This window comes from Leptinotarsa decemlineata, unplaced genomic scaffold, assembly GCF_025532065.1.
Source record: "Leptinotarsa decemlineata unplaced genomic scaffold, Ldec_3_MD MMD2_tig00000882_RagTag_RagTag, whole genome shotgun sequence".
Taxonomy (NCBI): domain Eukaryota; kingdom Metazoa; phylum Arthropoda; class Insecta; order Coleoptera; family Chrysomelidae; genus Leptinotarsa; species Leptinotarsa decemlineata.
In genome coordinates, this window is record NW_027412556.1 from 7237087 (window position 1) to 7255653 (window position 18567).

The 18567-nt window shown below is 35.7% G+C and overlaps 1 protein-coding gene across 2 annotated transcripts in view; it reads left to right on the plus strand.

Moving 5' to 3' along the window:
* Positions 1-18567, plus strand: part of ush (Zinc finger protein ush) — a 231291-nt gene that overhangs the window by 105731 nt on the left and 106993 nt on the right. The window contains exon 1 of one of the 2 annotated variants that reach the window (XM_074174919.1): positions 15478-15589. The exons of the other annotated variant lie outside the window; for it this stretch is intronic. Coding sequence (XP_074031020.1) covers positions 15565-15589 — 25 coding nt within the window. The 5' untranslated portion in view covers positions 15478-15564. Of the gene's footprint in view, positions 1-15477; positions 15590-18567 lie in introns of those variants that run through there. 2 annotated transcript variants of the gene reach the window in all.

The window sequence follows — 18567 nt, forward strand, 5'->3', positions numbered from 1 at the left end:
GATAACTTAGTGATTCGATTAGAATTTCATTTATCTATACTTAATGGACTGCAGCTGTTTTACATTCTGCTATCAAGACTGCATGAAAAAGTATTATTTTTATACTCGATAATATTATCGCAATCGCTTACATTTAGATAATTGACAAGTAAAATTTCTCTAGCAATTAAGTTCACTATTTCTAGATGTTATATGTGCAATGCAAGCCACTCAAATGAAATATTCACTTCGTAATGAGTGTAGATCTCTGAACTGATTGGTTGAGTAGCCTTGGCGAATGTTCATGACGCAGGTAACTCGACTTTGTCAATAACAAACCGAGATTTATTTGAATTGAGTCTTGAGATTGTGTAGGTTTTCAACATCAACCCTTTCATCCTTCCAAGCAAAGGAAAACCATGTGATGGTCAGTGATTGTTGTGAAACCATGTACTACGTGGGCTGAAAAGTCCCGGGTCTAACACATAGATGGCGTTAGTCTCGTTGCATTCACTGCTTTTTCAGTTGGTACTAGCCTTCAAAAGAAAGCTGTTGACATTTTATGATATTCTACTCATGAATTTGTGAGTTACTGTGCGAAGAGTGGCAGTACTTTTGTTATTTTCAAAAAAATGGATCAAAAACATGGATTGATGAGTTAAAAAAAGGGGCTTACAGGAATCTTGGACTCTAGCCCTGGAAATGAATCTCACTGCTCTTTTATGAATTGTGAAAACTGGACTCATTAAATTTTGACAGCTGCTCCCCTAGACACAAACTCCGTACCGCAAGTGGGATTCGAAAAGTGCAAAGTATGCTTTTCTAGCAGAGTGATAGTCCAAAGAGTTAGAGATAGACCTTATCGCATAACAACTTGAGGATAATTTTTTGCATAGTATACTAATATGCATTTCAAATTTCAATTTGTTGTCTATGATATATTGAAAGATAATAAATTGGCATCACACCATTGTTTAACTTTGCCTAAATTATGCTCTACCCAAATTGTCAGTGCATCAGTGCTTCTTCCATGCCAAAGTATAGACGTGTCGTCAGCAAAACTTGTGAATTTGCCTTCAGATGCCAGATCATTTATATATAATGAAAACAGCAAAGGGCCGAGGACAAATCTCTGAGGTACTCCGCATTTAACGCTCATTTTATCTGGAGATGAACTTTTGAAATTCACTATTTGAACGCGATCTGATACATATGACTCAAACCACAAGATGTTTCCTCTAAATCCGCGTAGATTTCAAGTTTTTGAAGCAATTTTGTGATCAACACAGTCGAATGCTCTTGTCAGATCACAAAATACTGCCACTGCAACCTCACTAATATTCAGTCGAAGGTAAAGTTCTTCTAAAAAAGCAAACATTGCATCATTTGTGCTCCTAGAGACTTGAAAGCCATATTGATTGGAGTGAAAAATATGTTTTTTGTCAAAAAAATTTAGGATTCTCTTTTTCATTAACTTTTTCACGATTCATTTATAGCTTCTGCTAAGATATCTAATACAGTGTTTGGTCTAAGGAAAAATTCAAGTGAGAGATCATCCCATCCTGAAGAGTTTCTATTTTTTATGCTAGAGATGATTTTTTTATTTCATTTCCATAGGTTGTGGGATAGTTGAACGAGTTATGGATATATGCCTAAGGTAACTCATCGACTAACTTGAGAAGGGAAAATACCATCAACAGTAAATATTATATAGCGTTATTGGGGCGTTTGAAAGCAGAAATTGTAAAGAAACGACGGCAAATGGCAAAGAAAAAATATGTGTTTCATCAAGACAACGCACTATATCACAAGTTAATGGAAACAATGGCAAAACTACATAAATTGAACTTCGAATTTGGATTGGATTCGTAGAGAAAAATAGGCCGAAAATAGCCCAGTCATATAGTAATAAGCTGAAAAGAGGCAAACAATAATAGTGGAATAAATATTCATTGAGATATGGAGCTACAAAAACACATGACAATAAAACGAACAAAACTTTTGAGATAACCTAATATTTACCTTAGATTCTGAACTTGGTATACGATCTGGATATATTTCATGAAGTGTTCTGCGTATCTCTTACTCAAAAATTATTCTTTACCAAAAACATACTCGTTTCAATTCACTATTTCTTATTTTGAACACGTGACATGAGCCCATAAATGGCATTATTTCAAAGCAGCATGTTGAAGATGATAAAAAAAACAGTTTCCACCTGTACAACAGACACCAATTGATGCAAGGGAAAGGAATACAATGTTGTCAATGTAACTTCGATAAGGTTAATAAAAATAATGTTTTTTTCCGTGGCCACCCAAATCGCCTGATCTGCCTATGCTTTTATGGATGAATGTGTTGAACTCCTCTCACATCCATAGAATCTTGCTAGAAGAAAATATGTAGGACTTTTGTTAAAATCCCAGAAGAAATGCTAATGGTATAGAATATCATTCTTGGAAAAGTCTGACATTTTTTTGCTCACAGCTTCATCGCTGCCCAGCTCAAAAATGGAGACTTTCTGGACATACGTCTGGACATAGGTCCCAGAAGTACCTTGCTTGACCTAGAGATGGCGGTAGTTGTTTGAAAAATGTCACTGTATTGGAAAGTACACAATTTATAAAGTATATGTTTCAAGTTTGAAGACGCTGCAATGTTTAGTATTTGTTTGTCAGCCATCAATCGCGAACGTTTTTGGTGAATTTGTGAAAATGGAAAAAAATGTAGTAATATAGCTTGGAAAGTTCCAAGCCATTCCTTATGGGAAAACACGTGCAAATTTGAGCAGGTCCATTCTGGCGATTTTTGGACCTCAGGCCCAGTTCACACGGAAGGCACAAAGATCCGCGCCTCGTCTCTACCAAACGTCCATTCTGTGTGAATTGGGCCTTAGAGTTTCACAGCCCACTCTTCCACTCGCTGAAGTCTTTTTCTGAAACATTTACCAGTGACACGCACCCTTGAAGTGAGCTCGTACCTGTTGTTCATCTACTGATTAATTTGAATTTCCCGCTGTACGCGCGGTAGCTTCTGATTGGACGAATGTATGACGGCAAAAGTGGAGGAGTGGGCCATGAAAGTCAAAGTCCCAATTCATACAGAATGGACGTTTGGCAGAGACGAGGCGCGGAACTTTGTCCCTTTTGTGTGAACTGGGCCTGATGTCCAAAAATCGCCAGAAAGGACCTGCTCAAATTTGCACGTGTTTTTCCTTAAGGACTGGCTTAGAACTCTCATAGCTATATTACTAATTGGTCATCGTTATGTGGCACAATACTTCTATTTGAAAGGTCTCAGCCCAATATGAAAGCTGAACTGGATTCTACTCTGGGTGTGTCTGCTCCTTCGTTTACAGCAGTAAAATATTGCGTAGCAGAGTTTGAACGAGGCCGTACGAGCTACCAAGACGAGCATCGCAGTGGTCGACTAAATGACGTGATGACTCCAGAAACGGTGAAGAAAATCCACAAAGCAGTACTGAATGATCGTCGAATGAAAGTGCGCGAGCTTGGAGACTTCGTCGTCATTTCAGAAAGTGCGGTACATCGTATATTATCTGAAAATTTGGACATGAGGAAGCTATGTGCAAAATGGTTGCCGCGTTTGCTCACACTTGGGCAAAAACAGTGTTGTGGATATGTTTCAATTGAGTGTTTTGCGAAGTTTCACAGCAACAAGGCAGAATTATTGAGTCGTTTCATAACCATGAATGAAACATGGATCCATTACTTCACACCCGAGACAAAAGAACAATGAAAACAGTTGACTCAAAAGGTAAAACCGGCTCCAAAGAAGGCGAAGTCCGTTTCATCAACGGCGCACTTATTGCAACGTTAGAGTGAAGAAAGCAAGCAAAAACGACCGCAGTTGTCAGTGGTTTCTTCAAGACATTGCACCAGCTCACAAATTCATTATCGCAATGACTAAAATTAACGAATCAAAGTTTGAATTGCTACCTCATGCACCCTATTCGCCAGATTTAGCCCCCTTGGATTGTTTTCTGTGTCCAAACTTGAAAAAATGGCTCAGTGGTCTCAAAGATTTTCCAATTATGGAGGAGTGAAAAAAACATTCTTGTGAAACAGCACTACAGTTATCATTAACTAAATTTACTAATGAAACAGACAAAGGTAAATATGTTGAAGCTGTCTTTTTATATTTCAAAAGGGCCTTTGAAACGGTTGATAGAAGTATTTTGCTTCAGAAGCTGAGAAGATATGGGATTGAGGGGATGGTTTATGAATGGATGAGTAGTTATTTATCAAATAGGAAACAGACAGTACGTGTGAACGATTATTTCTCATCATATATAACAAATCACTCATGAATGCCACAAGGTAGTGTTCTTGGTCGCCTATTATTCATTCTGTATCTGAAATTCAATTATTTACAGGCTGTGAGTTCATCAACTTATTTGCAGATGATACCTCATTGGCCTGTACTGGAGTAAATTTAGAAGAAACTATTGGCAGAATGAATAAAGTTCTAGAGAAAGTAGAAAAATATCTGAAAACCAATAAAACTAAACTTAACGTTAAAAAAAAAGCAATGATAATTACTACTAAATTCAAATATAATCAAATAAATACAAACAACATAAATATAAAAATTGAAGATAAACGTATAGAAATAGTAACATCAGTGAAGTATTTGGGATTTCAACTTGATAATTGCTTATCATTCGACGACCACTTCAAATATATTGATAAAAAGATTGCAAAAAAATTATATCCTTTCACAAGAATCGCCAATAACTTATCAACAGATACAAAAATTATGGTATATAAATCAATAATCCAACCCCATTTGGACTACTGTGCATCTATTTTATTCTCTTTTAATTTGAACAAAGTGCAACAAATACAAAAACTACAAAATCGAGGAATGAGAATAATTTTAAAATGTAATAGGTATACACCAATTTCTACTATGCTATCTGCTCTACAATGGCTCTCAGTATCCAAAAGATTATTCTATTGTTCCTTGGTTTTCATTTATAAAATATTAAATAAAATGACCCCACCATACTTTCTATCATTAATAAGTTTCAATAAGGACATTCATTACCATTCTACTAGGCACCACAGTCACATTCATATAAATAGAACAAATACAAGAAATAGTATGAACAGTTTATTTTTTAAAGGTTTTGTCCAATTCAATGATTTACCTGATTCAATTAAATCTACTCTATCATTAAAGATTTTCAAGAGCGAACTGTTAAAATATATTCATGATGGAAATTGAAAAATTCCTTTTTGTTCAGTTCAAACTATGTATGTATATAAAGTTGTATTATTTATATAAATTTTGTTAATTATATTATATTTTAAGTTAGCTAGGCTATATATTAGAAAATCCTAATTCAATAAATAAATTCAATCAATTCAATCAGTGATGTTGGCAGTTGAGGGCTGTTTTGAGAAGGAAGACAGTTCTTATTATAGAAACGGTATCGAACGTATTGAACGTCACTGGGAAAATTTTTGTGTTTTTGTTGTTGGGTCGGGTACTTTTATGACCACCCTCGTGTGTACAGTTGAAGCTTTTTCTCGAAATGGACCTAAACAAAATTGTTCAAATATTAGCTTGTTATTAAGCAACACCTTGTATAATCTATATATGGAACTTCCTCATTCAGAATTCCGATAATTGATTCATAAATATCTCGGCCAGAAATCATTCCACAAACTAGATTTCCTCGGATGATTTACTGTCTATGAGCAAGCCATTTGCCGGCGGTCGTATTTTCACTCCTCCGGTCAACACCCGATTGAGGACTTTTGTCACTTATCTCTATTGATATCGGTTAGAATTTCGACTTGGGCATATTCACGGATGTCTGCTGTTGCAGAAAGATAACCGACCGACTTTCGCTTCATTGGCCGTTTGATTTCCAATTTTCCTTTTTGGTAGGGATAAATTAATCGATAGGGTTGAATTTTAAAACTCAATGATAGAAGTATTGAATGAAATAATTCTAATTGATAATGAAAATGTTATTTCGGAGCTTCCGTTCAGCAAATCCATGGAAGCGCAGAAGGGCTACATATTTTTGAAAGTTTGAAACTCGAAATTTCGAGTTTGGAGTTGAAATTTTAAAAGTGAAGTCGAAATTTCGAGTTGCAATTTTGAGATTAAAGTTAATATTTCGCAATTAAAGTAAAAATTTGGAGTTTGGAGTATAAATTTAGAAAGCCGGAATTTCAATATCGCGATCAAAATTTCGAGTATGAAGTCTAAATTTCGAGATTGAAGTTGAAATTTCATGATTACAGTCGAAATTTCAAGATTAAAGTCGTAATTTCGAGATTAAACTTGACTTTTTGAGAAATTTGGAGTTTAGGCTTAAGTTTAACGTCGAAATTTCGAGATTACAGTCGAGATCTCGATATCAGAATCGAAATTGAAGTTGAAATTTCGATTTTAAAGTCGAAATTTGGAGAGTAAAGTTGAAATTTAAAGATTGAATTTAAAGTTTCGAATTTAAAGTCGAAATTCAGAGATTAAACTTGAAATTTCGACTTTCAAGTCGAAATTTAGAGAATATAGTCGAAATTTTGAGGTTAAATTCAATATTTCTCAAAATTTCAAGTAACATCTTGAGTTTGAAGTCGAAATTTTGGGTTTGAAGTCAAAATTACGGAATTACAGTCGAGTTCTCGGGAACTCGACTGTAATTCCGTAACTTAAAGTCGAAATTTGAAGAGTAAAGTCGAAACATCGTGTTTAATCTCGAAATTTAGAAATATTTCGAGTTTAATTACAAATTTAAAGTCGAAATTTCTAGGTTGAAGTCGAAATTTTGAGATTACAGTCAAGATCTCGAGATTAGTGTCGAAATTTCGAGATTAAACTTGAAATTTCAAAAAATTTCGACTTCAATCTACAGTTTAAAGTCGAAATTATGAGATTTATCTCGAAATTTCGAGTTGGAAGTTGAAATTCAATTTAAAGTCAAAATTTCCAGTTCAAAGACGAAATTTTGAGATTGAAGTCGAAATTTCTAGTTTACATTCGAAATTTCGAGTTGAAAGTCGCAATTTTGAGATAAAAGTTGAAATTTCGAAATTAAAGTAAAAATTTAGAGAATAAAGCCGGAATTTCGAGATAACGATCAAAATTTGGAGATAACGATCAAAATTTCGAGTATGACGTCTAAATTTTGAAATTGAAGTTAAAATTTCAAAACTACAGTCGAAATTCCAAGATTAAAGTCGTAATTTCGAAATTAAAGTCAGTTTATATTCGAAATTTCGAGTTGAAAGTTGTAATTTTGAGATTAAAGATGAAATTTTGAGATTATAGTAAAATTTTGGAGTTTGGAGTCAAAATTTAAAGAATAAATCCGGAATTTCGAGATTACAGCTTGTCAAATATAGGAAGAGGTGTGAGAATTCTCTCTCTTACCCATAAATGGGTAAGTGCGGTCGAAATTTCGAGATTATAGTATACATTTCGAATTTAAAACTGAGATTTGAATAATGAAGTCGAAATATCGAGTTTAATCTCGAAATTTCGAAAAATTTCGAGTTTGATAACAAGTTTAATGTTGAAATTTCGGGGTTGAACTCAAAATTCCGAGATTACAGTCAAGATCTCGAGGTTACAGTCGAAATTTCGAGTTTATAGTCGAAATTTATATAATGAAGTCGAAATTTCGAGATTAAACTCGAAATTTTGAGTTTGAAGTCGAAATTCCAAGATCAAAGTTCAAATTTCGAGGTTAAGGTCTAAATTTCGAGATTAAAGTCGAAATTCCGAGATTAAAGTCGAAATTTCAAAAATGAAATCAAAATTTCGAGTTTGAACGAGATTAAAGTCGAAATTTCGAATTTTAAAGTCGTAATTTTCAAGAAACAATAAAAATATGTGACCCTTCTGCGCTTCTCTAGAAATCCCACAGTGACATGGCTAAAATACTATGTAATACTACAGTAGGTCGAGGTGAAGTTACTTGTATTATGAATATGTGTTGAGATCACCCATCGAGTGAAAGAACCAATGCTGAACTTTTTTTGCAAATATGAAGTGAGGGTCCCTTTTATTCACGCCGGTATCCAGGCCTGAGTCTTTCAGATAATCACGTAAAGAGGGCCATGTATATGAAAAAAGGTCTTCCGAAGAGGAGAGAAGAGAGAAACAAACAAGTATTTTCATTCACAAAAAAAGTGAGAAAAAACTAGCATTAACTCGAGCCAGACTGCTGCACCCCTACGAAAACTCCTGTCAATTTCCTCCTCCAGGAGGAAATTGGCGAATTGCACACGAGAGGAAAGCAACGGCCATGCAAAGAGTTAGAGTGAGAAAAGTTTCAACTCGCCATTTTGTCACATTTTGTCATAATCGATAAAGCTTGAAATATGCAAAATATACAATGTTTAGGGTAAGATACTAAAAGTCTCGTTATTTCTGCCGTAGTTAATGCATATTGTAATTACTAACACTTAAATAAACATTCATATTCCGGCTGGCTATAGTATATTTCATGTTACCTCGACACAAAATAACAATGTAAAAAATTGACTACCACTGGGACCCTAAGGCAATGTGGATATCAACACAATGGCATTGTTATGTTCGTTTTGATAAGAAATCTGCACTGATAAGCAGCTAGCGGTCGTGTTCTGATAAGGTTTTAAAACAAGTTAGTGACGTTGATGGTAGCGACATTTGCAGGTAGAGACACAAAAATTATGGCAACTTCTCGTTGAATTACAACACTTATTACACCTTTTGAATATGAAAACGATCCCCCAGTTATGGTGAGCAAATTTGAATGTTCTTGAATTTTCTAATGCACTATCAAGTGAGTCGCACATGTAATATATACAGTGCGTTTATGAAAACTCATGAATTCATTATGAACTATGAAATGATATTGGAAAATCTAGAAAATCCAGGAAAAAATCGATTCTAATATTGATTCACAATTTTTTTAAATAATGGTTAAGTGTCTCAGTAAGAGAAAGGGCTATGCCACAAAATCAACTTTTTGAGAAAATGAAGAATAAGTCGAGCATATACTAAAATGAATAATTATTCGTTTTGAAACTGGATATGGCGATATGGCACAAGCATTTCGTATAATAGTCAACAGGTAGCAGCACGATTGAGAACCATTAAAATCAATAAACAACTGGTATAAGTTATACTGGTCGACATTCCGTTTTATTTTTTCTGATCTCACAATTACTATCTTCAGGGCCTATACATTGAGTAAAAAACTATGAATTGATAATAATAATAATATCATTTATTAATGAAAAGAGTGAGAATGTGTACAGCAAATACAATTTTTTTGCATAAATGATACACACATGATATGTGAGCAAACACTTGTTTCGAGATAAAATTACCTTACTTGACTACATAAAAAGAAAAATATATTCAATTCAATACAAGAACATTACGAAAAAAAGCATCACACTTAAAAAAATATATGAAAATGACAGTGTAATACAAAACATATAAATGAAGTTAAACATGTATAGTAAATATTGAAGTTGACCCTTTCTTTTCAAACGTTCCGATGAGTCGGTGGAGGAAAAATCACAGTGGTCTCCTCTCCTAACGTTATTAAAATGGACTTTAGCCATTTTTTGGAGATTTTAAGTTAGGTAGATTCACATTTTGGTGTAAGAAAGACCCTCAGTTTCTCATTATGAATGTGTGTGTTTTCTTCCATATATAATACAAGCGGACTGCCCCGGCTCCGGACGAGGGCAATGCTGATACTAAATATAAACTCACCTACTGGAAAGTTAAGGGCATGGAGAAACATTAATGAAAAGATAATTTTGTTTTATGGACGCGTCTTTTCCACCCGCGGCTGGCACCCCAGTTTGAATATTCAAAAATCCTTTCCTATTGGACATCTACAACATAAAACGAACCTACATACAAAAGTTCAGCCTCCGAAAATATAGCAGTACGGAGAAACAGTAATTTTCATATTTAAACGTGCCACTTTCACCCCCAAACTAGGCAAACAAATGATTACTATGAGCCCTGTTGTAAATACATAGTGACGACCAATTCTCCTCCACACCTAGGCCTGAAACTGTTTCATAAACTTCCTTGTGGTATTAAACAACACAGTTAAATTAGAAAAAAATCTGGAGCTGAGTTTCACGATGAATACTCTGACAATTTTTGCTTTTGTGTGTGCATAAACTGTAGTTAATGTATGAAGTGTCCGTTATCGTACTTAAAAAGTGCGCAAATGAACTCGCGCCAGTATTTTGCAGACTTTTCAACCTATCTTATAAGAAAGGGGGTTTTCCTTCTTGTTGGAAGATTGCTCGCGTTCAGATTAATCCCAAAAAGGACAAGAAAAACCTTCCAGATAACTATAGACCAGTCGCTTTGCTATCAGTGATATAAAAAATCATGGAGAAAGTCGTAAACCACCATATTCTCAAATATTTAGAAGGCTTCAACATCAATATGGATTTCGGAAACAAAATTTGGAATATCTCTCGAATACCCTCTTTTTATTGTATATCAACGACTTATTGGATAGAACCAAGAATCCAATATATTGCTTTGCTGACGACAGTACACTTGTCTAGTCATTTCCTTTGGATTCCAGGATATCGGCTACGGAGGCACATCTTCACCGGCAGCAAGAGGTTACATATCTTAATGGGGATCTAGAAGTGATTTCGAAAACCAAGGCATCGGTTTTCTCCAATAAGATAAATGTCTCCGAACCGAATATAATAATATCAGGTCAGACAATTCTGCTGCTTCTCAAAAGCTTGGAACACTGTACCGAACCAGAAAACTGTACACACCTTAGCAAGTTTTGATGCTTTATAAAGCTCAGATCAGACCTTCTTTGGAGTATTGTTCTCATGTATGGAGCTCTGCCTCCAAACATACCCTGAAGTTGCTGAATTCCATCCAGAAAAGAGCCATCCGCCTGATTGGAGAACATCGAAGAAAGGTTGTAGATTTGTCTCTCTTTTATAGATACTTTCACGTGAAGTGTTCAAGGGACTTGGCACATTTGATTCCACCAAGAGCGATACATATCAGAAATACGCGACGAACAGACACCTTGAACTTCACTGTTCAAGAATTCTTTCATCTGGAGAACTGTGTTTATGTGGAATGAACTTCCTGAGAACATTTTCCCAAATGGATTCAATCTCCAGCGATTCAAATCCAGTGTGAATCGCTGCTTTCGCATAGGCAAAGCTCTGAGAGGGCCTTAAGGATTTTTCTGCTTGTGTTTCGTCCTTGAAAAAAACCTTGTATATGTGGAGTTTTTATTTGTATATACTTTTCTTAGTAATTTTGTTTTTTTGTATTTTTCATGATCTTGATTATTCTTATACAAATTGTGAATTTGTCAAAGAGAAAATAAATGTTACTGCAACTACTTAATTGAGTAACTTTCGCATTCATGAGTATAGATTGTTTGTGGGTGGAAAAAGGAACTTGGGTCCATTGGTCCGCGATAAATGAAACTACAGCTGTATCTTTAGAGAGGAAGGTTGAGTGTAGGCCCACAGTACTTGGATCACATGTGACAAATTATACATCCTCCCGAGGAGTTGTCCTCCTAGGTCATCGTCTATCCTGTCCTTTCCTGGAAGGTGGACAAGTCACTAGGCTGTATGGGCAGGTGTAGGCCAAGACTCGCCGAACACACACTCTCTTATTGACGATAACTCTGGACACTCGCATAAGACATGCCTGACAGTTTAATCTTCCTGTTCACACATCCTGCATAGGGGTGTGTTCACTAGTCCCATAATATGGAGATGTTTCCTTAGTTGACAGTGGCCAGTCAGAAATCCTACTGTTAATCGTAGGTTTTTCCTGGTCATCGCCAGATGTTTCTTCGGAGCCAGCTTCCCAGGGTCGCCCAAGATGATCATGGCAGGACTGCATCCTTTGATTCCATCCCATCTCTCTAGGAATTGAGCATGGGTGTGACGTTTAGCTAGTTCCGCAATTGTCGAAGTCATCAGGCCGAAGGTGCCACTGAGTCCTAAAATTCTTAGCCCAGCCGCTTCCTTGTCTAAAGAGTCGGCAATGCGATTACCTTTACTCCTGTCTTGCCCTTTAACCCACCTCAGGATAACATTATTATCTACCGAGGCTTTGGCTAACTCTTGGTGGCACTCTAGTACTAGTCCTGAGGTAACACGTTGTCTGTTCAAGCATAATAGGGCTTTTCTACTATCAGTGCAGATTGTTATGTTTTTGCCAGAAATTTCTTTCCTGGTTATTTCTTTTGTGGCGATTGAGATACCAGCCAGTTCTGTTTGAACCACGCTGGTATTTTTCCCATTCCCCACTTTATCCTTAGGCTACAGCTGTAGAGGACGAGAAAACAGAAACAGTCGTCTTTCGATATTGTTACTTTCACAGATTACTGAATAAAGGATAGATAAAATAACTCGTCTAATTTTTACTAAGATATTATTTTTTACGATCGGTTTCGGTTTAATAAACTAAGTCAGTTTACCTAAATTGGTGTCACCACCTAAGTCAGGGGTTCCAGGATTCCCTTTGAAGGTATAGTACTGTAGTTTTTGTAGGTAGACAAATGTTGCACTACTGTAACTCCGTGGTTAAAAGTTCTCCATTAATTATTCTGTCATTGTGTCTAGCGATGTCCCATTATAAAAAGAATACAATAAACCCGTCCTTATGCGAAAATAATCATTCAGCCGTCGTCTACCGCGTGTCTTCGTGCCAGAATCAATGTCAATCAAACCGCTTAATGTGGTACATGTTTCTTGTTGATACCATTTATTAGTGATCCTCTCTAATAGCGCTATACTGTGCTGGCATGTTTCTGTGCTCAAGCAACTACAGCACGATGAGATGAGATTAATGATTGCATTGAAACATAAACCTGATGGACGTTATAATGCTTGATATGTTCGCTGGACTTGTAGATAAGGAATTGATCACCAATATTTTCACAAACGCGTGTCACCGGGTCCGTTTTCGATTTATAACTGCTAATAATCGTTGCCGCAAACATTTTATGGAATGCCACGTGCAATGTTTATCGTTTGTAGGTACATACTATATGATTCGAGTTCAGTTTTGTCGATTATATCTGAGAAATCTGGACACGGTGACTACTCTCGAAAAAATACTGGAGATCATTCTTGGGACACATTATGAAAATATGATGTCCAGTATTTCTCTGGACTTTCTCGAGATTTCACAATTCAACATTTCAGTGCAACAGTTCTTTTTTAACCGTTTCCAGGATGGAATATGAACATTTTTTGACATAATCATAATCTTATTAGAGTCGCAAGACTGTTAGACAATAAAGTTATTATTATCATTATTATTTCGTTCAATCAAGAAAATGTCAGTAGCGTTAAAAATTTGTTTGTTCAGTTTTCAGTTAGTTGTGGGAAAGTCGAACAGGATATTCCAAATAAAAAAAATCCCCTCTCAATCAGTCATTTGATATTGAGACTGTCAAAAAATAGCCATCCAGATTGCCATATCTGACTCCACTTGGCTTTTTTCTTTGGAGACGCAGCAACTACTGTAGATTCCACGGGAAGAAATTATCAGGTGTGAAGGCTCTTACATCTGCCAAGCATCAACAACGTCATCCAGTTTGATCTTATTTTGTGAAATGAGGTAGTTTTGCAAGAAAATGAGGCTTTTCCTCATAGCGTAGTACTCGTGAGACAGTTACTCGTTAATAACTTTTCGGATTGAAGACTTGGTAGGCTATATTCTACAGAATAGTCACCCAGATTGCCAGATCTGACTCCACTTGGCTTTTTTCTATGGAGACGCAGCAACTACTGTAGATTCCACGGGAAGAAAGTATCAGGTGTGAAGGCTCTTACATCTGCCAAGCATCAACAACGTCACCCAGTTTTATCTTATTTTGTGAAATGACGTAGTTTTGCAACAAAATGAGGCTTTTTCTCATAGCGTAGTACACGTGAGACAGTTACTCGTTAATAAGTTTTCGGATTGAAGACTTGGTAGGTGATATACTACAGAATAGCCACCCAGATTGCCAGATCTGACTCCACTTGGCTTTTTCTAAGGAGACGCCGCTACTACTGTAGATATTCCACGGAAAGAAATTATCAGGTGTGTATGCTACTTACACATGCCAAGAATTAACAACGTCATCCAGTTAGATCCTCTTTTGTGAAATGGGGTAGTTTTGCAACAAGATGAGGCTTTTTCTCATTGCGTAATACTCGTGCGGCACTTCCTCGTTAATAACTTTTCGAATGGATGACTTGGTAGGCTATATTCTACAGAATAGTCACCCAGATTGCCAGATCTGACTCCACTTGCCTTTTTCTATGGAGACGCCGCTACTACTGTAGATCTTCCACGGAAAGAAATTATCAGGTGTGTATGCTACTTACACATGCCAAGAATTGACAACGTCATCCAGTTAGATCCTTTTTCGTGAAATGGAGTAGTTTTGCAACAAGATGAGGCTTTTTCTCATTGCGTAATACTCGTGCGGCACTTCCTCGTTATTAACTTTTCGAATTGATGACTTGGTAAGCTATGTTCTACAGAATAGTCACCCAGATTGACAAATCTGACTTCACTTGGCTTTTTTCTATGGAGACGCAGTTACTACTATAGATATTCCACGAGAAAAAATTATCAGGTATGTAGGCTACTCACACCTGTCAAGCATTAACAACGTCAATCATTTAGATCCCATTTTGTGAAATAGGGTAGTTTTGCAACGAAATGAGGCTTTTCCTGATTGCGTAGTACTCGTCAGACAGTCTCTCGTTAATATCTCTCCAGATTGATGACTTGGTAGGAGAGATTCTACAGAATAGCCACCCAGATCCCCAGATTTGATTCCACTTGTTTTTTTTCTGTGGGGACGCAGATATCACTGTAGATAATTCACGGGAAGAAATTTTTAGGTGTGTAGGCTACTAACACATCTCGTAATTTTTCAGAATGTAAAAAGGTATTTTATATCATTGTGTGCAAAAAATTAGTGCTTAGTAAATTTTTCAGTTCAGTTTCGCTTCATAGTTCAAAATAATTTTTTTTTTGACTTGCCGCTCTAATGTCAAAATTTTTTGACATATAGGTTGTTATGAATACAAGTTGATTTTTACCTAGAAATTTGTCTTTCGCGTCCAGAGAAATATGTATAGGTATGTTTCGAACCTCTGAAAGCTTTAACTACGCCACTGCGCTGCCGCCTATAAAAATGTAATCAGAGAATCGAATCTTTTATAAATTTCTAACCCGCGTGTGGTCCAACTACGAATAGTACGAATTCCAAGAAACGCGGCCAAAAGATGAAATCAATTAGCTGACCGAATGAGGCATCCCAAACAAATCAACAGGCTGTTTTCGAAGTTTTCGCACCACATTACATAAACCCTATCGAACTCTCTACACTTTGCCTTCCTCTCCCGTTTTACTATTTGCTAGTGAGGGGCGATCGTATTTAGGGTCGTCTTTTTGACAGTGGCTCTGCCTCAGTGCCGGTTTAGTTGTGCTTGTGTCGTTTCTATGTAGTGAACGCGTCTGTTTGGTGTGGAAGCCGACGATTTTTCGTTCGCGTGTGTTGCGTGAAGCATGGCCGTGCTAGCGGAAAAAACAGGTGAGATTTTAATTTATCGATAATCAAATCTCTGTTCCTACTGCACTGTTAAAATCCGGAGGGCGCCAGATATTTCCACATCACTTGAAAATGGAACTTCAATGAGTCAACTCACGAATCTTCTAAGTATGAAGTTTACTAAAGTTTACTTAACAGATTTTTAAAAACTATAACAATTATAATGAAAAGTCATCTTCATCCACTCAACCACTAGACGATTTACTCTTGTCTTTCAACCTAAAAATGCTAGTTCAGGAGCCAAACCGAATTTCACGACACTCGTCTACTATCATTGACTACATCTGCACAAATATATATGAAAATAAACTGACTTGTGATGTAATTCCGGCAGGTCCATCTGACCACGAAGCTGTTGTCTTAAAATTTCCAAGTCTATTGAAAAGTTCAAGCTTGGAAGAATATATAATAAAAACAACTTAAGAAATTCAAACATAAATGCGAAAAAATTCCACGGGAAGATGTTTTGTTATTAAGTGCTTCAATATGTGCGTTTCAGAAACTACTAACTGAGGTCTTTGAAGAATGTTTTCCCAAACAAAAAATTAAAATGAAAAATAAGAAACCCTGGCTAACACAAGGCATTAGATCATTACATACTTTACGTAAGCATTTTTCTGATGAATTTTTGATTACATATTTTAATAACTATCGTCGAATTTACGGACATATAATTAAATGTGCTAAAGAACTGTACTAGAATGGCAGGTAACAAAGTTAAAGAAAACTGGGCCATAGTTAACAGTCTGAGTGGTAAATCGAACTCAACACGAAATCAGAACGTCAACATAAATCCCGAAACAATTAATGACTTCCATTGCACAATTGCACAAAAATTAACATCAACTCTAAAACCTTAATCGGATCCCATGGAATATCTTAACCACATTGATGTATCTAATAATTTCCACTTTACTGATACAGACTTATTATTATTGAAAGAAGTACTATGGGACATAAAACACAAAAATTCTACTGCATTGATGGAATTTCTATGAAAGTTCTACTGAACCTTTCAGATGCTGCTCTAGATTCACTGACTAGAGCTATCAATAGATCATTTGCACTTGGAAAATTTCCCTCAAGTCTCAAAACAGCTCCTGTCTTTCCACTTTTTAAAGGTGGAAGATCCAAGCAATTACAGATCAATCTCTTTACTTTCAACACTTTCGAAAGTGATTGAAAAACTTGCCAAAAAAGGGGTACTAGCCTTTCTAGACAGTCATAAAATTTTATCAAACACTCAGTTTGGTTTTCAAAATTCAAAAAGCACCAATGATGCAATCTTTCATTTTCTTGGGTATGCTTATACGAACCTTAACGACGGGGAAACTGTAGTAGCTGTGTTTTGTTACTTTTCAAAAGCCTTCGATTCCGTAAATCGGCCTCCTTTTAAAGAAGCTCTGCTTCTATGGTTTCAGAGGTGCTTGTTATGACTGGTTTGCCTCATACTTAAGAGATAGAAAACAAATAGTAAATCGAATGGACAACTATCATCCAGTGGAGAGATCTTATCTGGTATCCCACAGGAATCAGTTCTAGGTCCAATTATTTTTCTTCTGTATTTGAATGATCTGGACTTCATTCCAATTAGAGAAGATTTTACAATTTTTGCAGATGACACTACCATCCTCTGGCTTGAAAAAAATGTCCAGCAATTGAAATATACTATTACTAGTGACCTTGACCTTGAAGATTTGAGCCTAAATGGACAAACTTTAGAAAACAAAAATAAATCAAAATTCCTAGGATTATCTATCTAGGTATGACAAACTGAAATTTAATCTGCATATTAGAGTATTGACAAAAAAAATTGCGGCGGGATATTAAGCACTTAGAGTTGTCACAAATGAACTGAGCACATCTACAGCGAAGATAGTTTTCTACTTTATGATTGAGGCTCATTTGAGATATGAAATTGCCTTTTTGGGATTTTGTATTCAACAATTACTACAATCAGTGTTTGTCATACAAAAAAGGGCAGTTAGATACCTAATTCAAAGCTCGAATTCGTGAACCCTGTAGACCATTATTTATCAGCAAGGGCAGTTTAACCCTCACCTGCGTTTTTATTCTACAGTCTGTATGTCTAATACACAAAAACCTTAGTACAGTTGATACCCCAAAACCAAGCAATCAAATGAAATATGTTACAAGGCAAATATCGGAAAAAATACCTCTCCCTATTCCGAAATCTACTCTGATTTATAAAAGCAAAAAAATCTATGATTACGTACCTTCCGAAATCAGAAAGGAGGAAAATTATTACAAATTCAGAAAAATAATTAAAGAAGCTCTACTCAAAAAAGCATTCTATAATCTCGAGGAATTTTACAGTGAAACTCTGCTATGATTTTATTTTAGATATGATTTTATTCTCAGTATGTATTATTTATATTTTATTTGCTTTCTCAGTTAATTTATATGTTTTTTTATATACCCACTCATTTTACCTATATTTGACATATGTTTATTTTTCAATTGATTAGTATAGGGTTTTTCTACTTTTGTAAATATTTTGTATATTTAACAATTTTTTTCCTAACATGCTCTGTCTTTAAAAACTTGATTTCTTGGAAAATGAAGTATATTTCTCTCTCTCTCTCTCTCTCTCTCTCTCTCAATTTCAAACAGATACTGTATTTACACTCGTATCCACATTACCATCTAAACAACTACTCGCATATATAACGTGATATTCTGTGTTGATTTCGACAAAACAAAAACTTGAGTTGTCGAAATAAGAAACATTTTGAAGACGTTCTGTTGGACGACTGTTTTTGTCAACAATGGAATGTCCCATCGGCAGGCGGAAAGATCAAAAGGTATCGGTGTTTTGTTTGTTTCTGTAAACTGAGATCGCTTTGTGGAAACATTATCACTTTACTTAAAGTGTCAATCAGTGGTGGAAATAGATTTCGATTATCGGCACAAGGTAGGCTATTTCTATTGATTTGTTG